Here is a 4038-nt window from a genome sequence, read left to right on the forward strand (position 1 = left end):
TGGGAGGGCGGGGAGTGGAAGTTTGGGAGAAAGTGGTCTCGAGGTGGCAGTGCGTTCTGCATGCCGCACAATGAAGGGCTGTGGAGATAAGAGATGGCAGTCGTAAGAGCACTGGCACCTGTCAGACAAGAAGTTGTACGGTTTTGACATGAGCTTTCACTATGTAGTTGAGTGGATGCGGCGGAAGAGAGGTAGAGTGAGCTGCCCGAAGTGCGGACTGATTGCTTTTCAAATTAAAAAGATGTACTTGTAGTGATGGAGGGAACATATGGGTAGAAATTGAGACAATATCCTGCGTTTGGGCATTGGTGCGTGCGGTGTCAGCGTCAAAGAGCCGTCCGCCTGAAATGAGGCCGAACAAGGAACGGGGAAAATGAAAGAAGTAGAAAACCACAAAAGAAAGCCGTCGGTCTTTACCACATTTAGTTTATTTCCTTTGATCGACTCGCCGGCTGGCCAGCCTACCCCTTGCCACCTGCAGTGGGGACCATCCGCCGCAGGGGCACAAGGGGCGGCAGCTCCTCTGGATCTTTGGGCTCGTCCTGCCAGAGAAACTCATGATCCAGCGCCTGTATCGCCGTCAGCCGACAGGAGGGGTCGAGGGCCAAGAGCTTGTCGACGAGGTCTGCGCCATCGGGCCCGCCCGAGGTCCCCGCCAGCTCCTCCTTGAGGCGCCGAGGGCGGGCTGGGAGCGGCGGCCGATGAGAAGAGGACAACGCTGTGGTCTGAGTAGCAGGGCGGCTAGTGGGAGCTCTCATCCAGTTCTTCGGAGCAGGAGTCCCGCACGATCTAAAAATAAGGTGCATTTGCTCGAGCTCATCGCGACCTTGGAAGAGAGTGCGCAGTAGAAAGAGCTCGGCTACGAGACAGCCGATGGACCAGATGTCGATGGCGGTCGTGTAGCTAGATACACCCATCAGTAACTCGGGCGCCCGATACCATAGCGTCACAACGTTGTCTGTATAACGACTGCCCTTCTCCTTCTCGGACTTTCTGGCGCTGGCTACAGCGTGATGCACGTTAGCCCCCACGTCTTCATCTGCAGTAGCCTCGGCAGGCTCTGTAAGAGGGCGCCATGAGCGGGCTAAACCCCAATCTGCTATCTTCAGCCGACAGTTCCGCGTGACAAGAATGTTCGCGGCCTTGATATCGCGATGCACGACACGATTGGAGTGAATGTACAGCATGCCCTCGAGCAACTGGCGTGTGAAGGAGCAGACGTGATCCCGTGTCAGCTGAAAGCGTCCCTCACGCACTGCTTTTAAGACGTCGAGAAGGTCCCCCTCGCAGTATTCAAACACCATGTAAATTGAGGATGGCACACTTCTGCTCTCTCCGTTTTGGCTGTTGGTATCCGACGAAGTGACGATTTCCTCCAGACGCACAATGTTTGGATGCGACATGCAGCTTAGGATTTTGATCTCCCGAAGGGCTGTGATTGGGAACTTGAAAATTTGGAAAAAGATGAAATGACCGATGGTTACGCTTGATACAGGAGACATGATGCATATTTATGACTCTGCTCCAAATACCACCTTGTTTGCAAAATAAATTGTTATCAAATACCCTCAAACTCTACCCGACCAAAGTCGGGTTTTGGTCAGGAAACGTCATTGCATACTCAGAGATGAGCATCGGACACGAGCACTACTCGAGAAGTACCTTACCCCATCACGTTGTGGTTCGGGACGCGGGTCATCCAATTTTATCTTTTTTAAGGCGACCACGTTGTCACTTCCCCGGACGCGCCCTCGGAACACGTAGCCATATGTGCCACTGCCAATCTGCTCTAGAATTTCATATTTAGATGCCATGTTTGTCGCTCCAATCACTACCGCCGGAGCAACGGTTTGCTCTTGAGCTATTTGAGGAGAACTTGTTGCTGACACCTGCTGGCCTGGCACTGTACCGGACCCGCTCGTCTTGTCGAAAACTGGACGCGTTTGAGAGGCAATATTTCTCGGTGGTGGAGGCGGTGGCACCTTTTCTCGAGACGTTTCGATTCCTTGATCCTTTGCTACATTCATAGATGGACACTCTATTCGTCTCTTGCGAGGGCGATCTGGCAGAGGAGGCGGAGGAGGCTTCGTCTTCGGCCGTGGTATTGGAGGCGGGGGAGGAGGGCGCCGAGACGGCGGCACTGACACCTGCGGAGGGAAAGGCATCGCACCAACCTAGATGGTATTGTAAATCAGTGTCTTGTGGAAGGATTTCACGGGCAGCACAAGTTGCCGGTCGTTATCGCCGATTCAACGGTCCGGGAGCCGTTCCACGAAGCCGTCCCGTTGCTTTAAGGTGGGCCGCGCGGGCCTTGAGATGTCACCACATCCAGCGTTCGGGTGATCTACCATCCCAGTCTTAGTGTGAAGCAACCTGATCGTGGACAAACCTGCCTGGCTTAAGCATGGCTGTCGTTGTATCTTTCCTCGTGCTTACCAACTAGCCTAACCCACAATGCAGGCCATGTATACGAGGGGACCGCGTAGTAAAGGCCTGCATGGAGACATCGACGCGGCATATATATCGTCTTTCGCATCACTACCCTCTTCCTGTCAATTTTGTGTGAAAAAAAACTCACATCATTCCGATTCACAAATTATTGATTCATGGAATCGTAACTTTGGACCTGATAGCGACTTTTTCGAGCCGGAGGACCCTCGTCGCATACTGGGAGGAATCACCCCACAACAAATACGCGAGCGCTTAGATACTCAATCAAACGAACTTATAAAATTGCAGAAGGAAATTGTCGAGGTGGAGCGACGAGCGGAAGGTGAGCGCTCTCAAATTCAGGCTCAAGTAAATGGATTCGCCGCAATAGCACGTGCCGCAGCTCGCCAGGCCAAGAGTGAAGGAGCTGATGCCATTGAAATGGCGAAATTGGTTCACGAACACGAAGTGACACGCCTTAAAAAGGCTCATGTAGCTGAAGTTGCTGAGTTGAAAGCGCAGGTAGAAGCACTCGAAAGCCAACTCCGTGAGAAACAAGGCAACCACGCGGAGCAGGGCGTACCACCGCAGCGACAATACCCCTCGACTACCGGCAATATTTTACATCCTATGCGGTCGCGATGGACCTGTATGCCTCTTGATAAATCACCCGTTCTCACCACATCCACGCAAACCCCATGGATTGGTAGCGAGCAGTCCTGCCCGCGCCAGCCCCTGATCGAGGCTTCTCTTTGGGACGATGGATTAGCCACCTCAAGCAAGTGTGGGAGCAGCCACACGCAAGAGGAGGATCTTCCGCGCCAGTCTCCTGCCCCAAAGCCAATGCCCATACTGCCAGTGCAATCCGAGCAAGAGCAGTCGTTACTGGAAAAGCGAATGCGGGATTTGCACGAGCTCTATGCCGCCACGCGGATTACCGGGCGCGCTGCGGCGAAGGCGCCGGCGCCACCAGAGGAAGAGAAAATAGGAGAGAAGAATGACATATTGAAGCGCTTAGATGCGACTTTGGGAAATGTGGATGTTTACCCGTCTCGTGGATCGGAGGGGGAAAGCGGTCACGCGAAGAAAGCAGGTGACGAGGCCGGGAAGGAAGCGATCGGGTCAGCCGGAGCGGGACAGAGGAGGACTCAGATACTGGCTGCGACAAAGAAGCATAGCCGAAACGCAGCAGGGGCTAAGGCACTTAAAGGGGGGGAGATGAAGGGAACGGGAGCGAGCCATCGCAAATCCGCCGCGACGGTCAGCCACAAAGAATTTTCTCGCCTTGACCCGACACAATATCCGGCTCTGACTGTCAGAAATAGGTATTTATTCCCTCAACACGCTGACATCAGCTTTACAGCGATTCCCCATGCACCAGAAAACGTTCAAGACTTTATTCAGGGCTCGTCGAGCGAACGAAGGGAGAGGAGACCAGAGGTCGACCTCGAGGTAGCGAGCGGCGGAAAGGCAAGGGCGAAGTATCAGAAGGAAGGGAGAGAGGATGAGGACGAGGAAGACGTAGAGAGTGAAAGTCAAAAAGAAAATGAAGATGAAGAAGAAGAAGGAGGAGAGAAGGAGCAGGAGGAGGAGGAGGAGGAGGAGGAG

The 4038-nt window shown here is 53.7% G+C and overlaps 1 protein-coding gene across 1 annotated transcript; it reads right to left on the reverse strand.

The window, feature by feature from the left end:
- Nucleotides 1-461: 461 nt before the first annotated feature.
- NGA_0008102 (cyclin dependent kinase) lies at nucleotides 462-2185 on the reverse strand (the record flags this gene model as incomplete). The annotated part of the gene is made up of 2 exons (XM_005853966.1): nucleotides 1668-2185; nucleotides 462-1445 (listed from the first exon to the last, which is right to left on the reverse strand). Exons 1-2 carry the CDS (start codon nucleotides 2163-2165, stop codon nucleotides 462-464), a joined length of 1482 nt encoding a protein of 493 aa, XP_005854028.1. The 5' UTR covers nucleotides 2166-2185.
- Nucleotides 2186-4038: the final 1853 nt, after the last annotated feature.

Source organism: Nannochloropsis gaditana, assembly GCF_000240725.1.
Source record: "Nannochloropsis gaditana CCMP526 unplaced genomic scaffold scaffold667, whole genome shotgun sequence".
In the NCBI taxonomy this organism is placed as follows: Eukaryota; class Eustigmatophyceae; order Eustigmatales; family Monodopsidaceae; genus Microchloropsis; species Microchloropsis gaditana.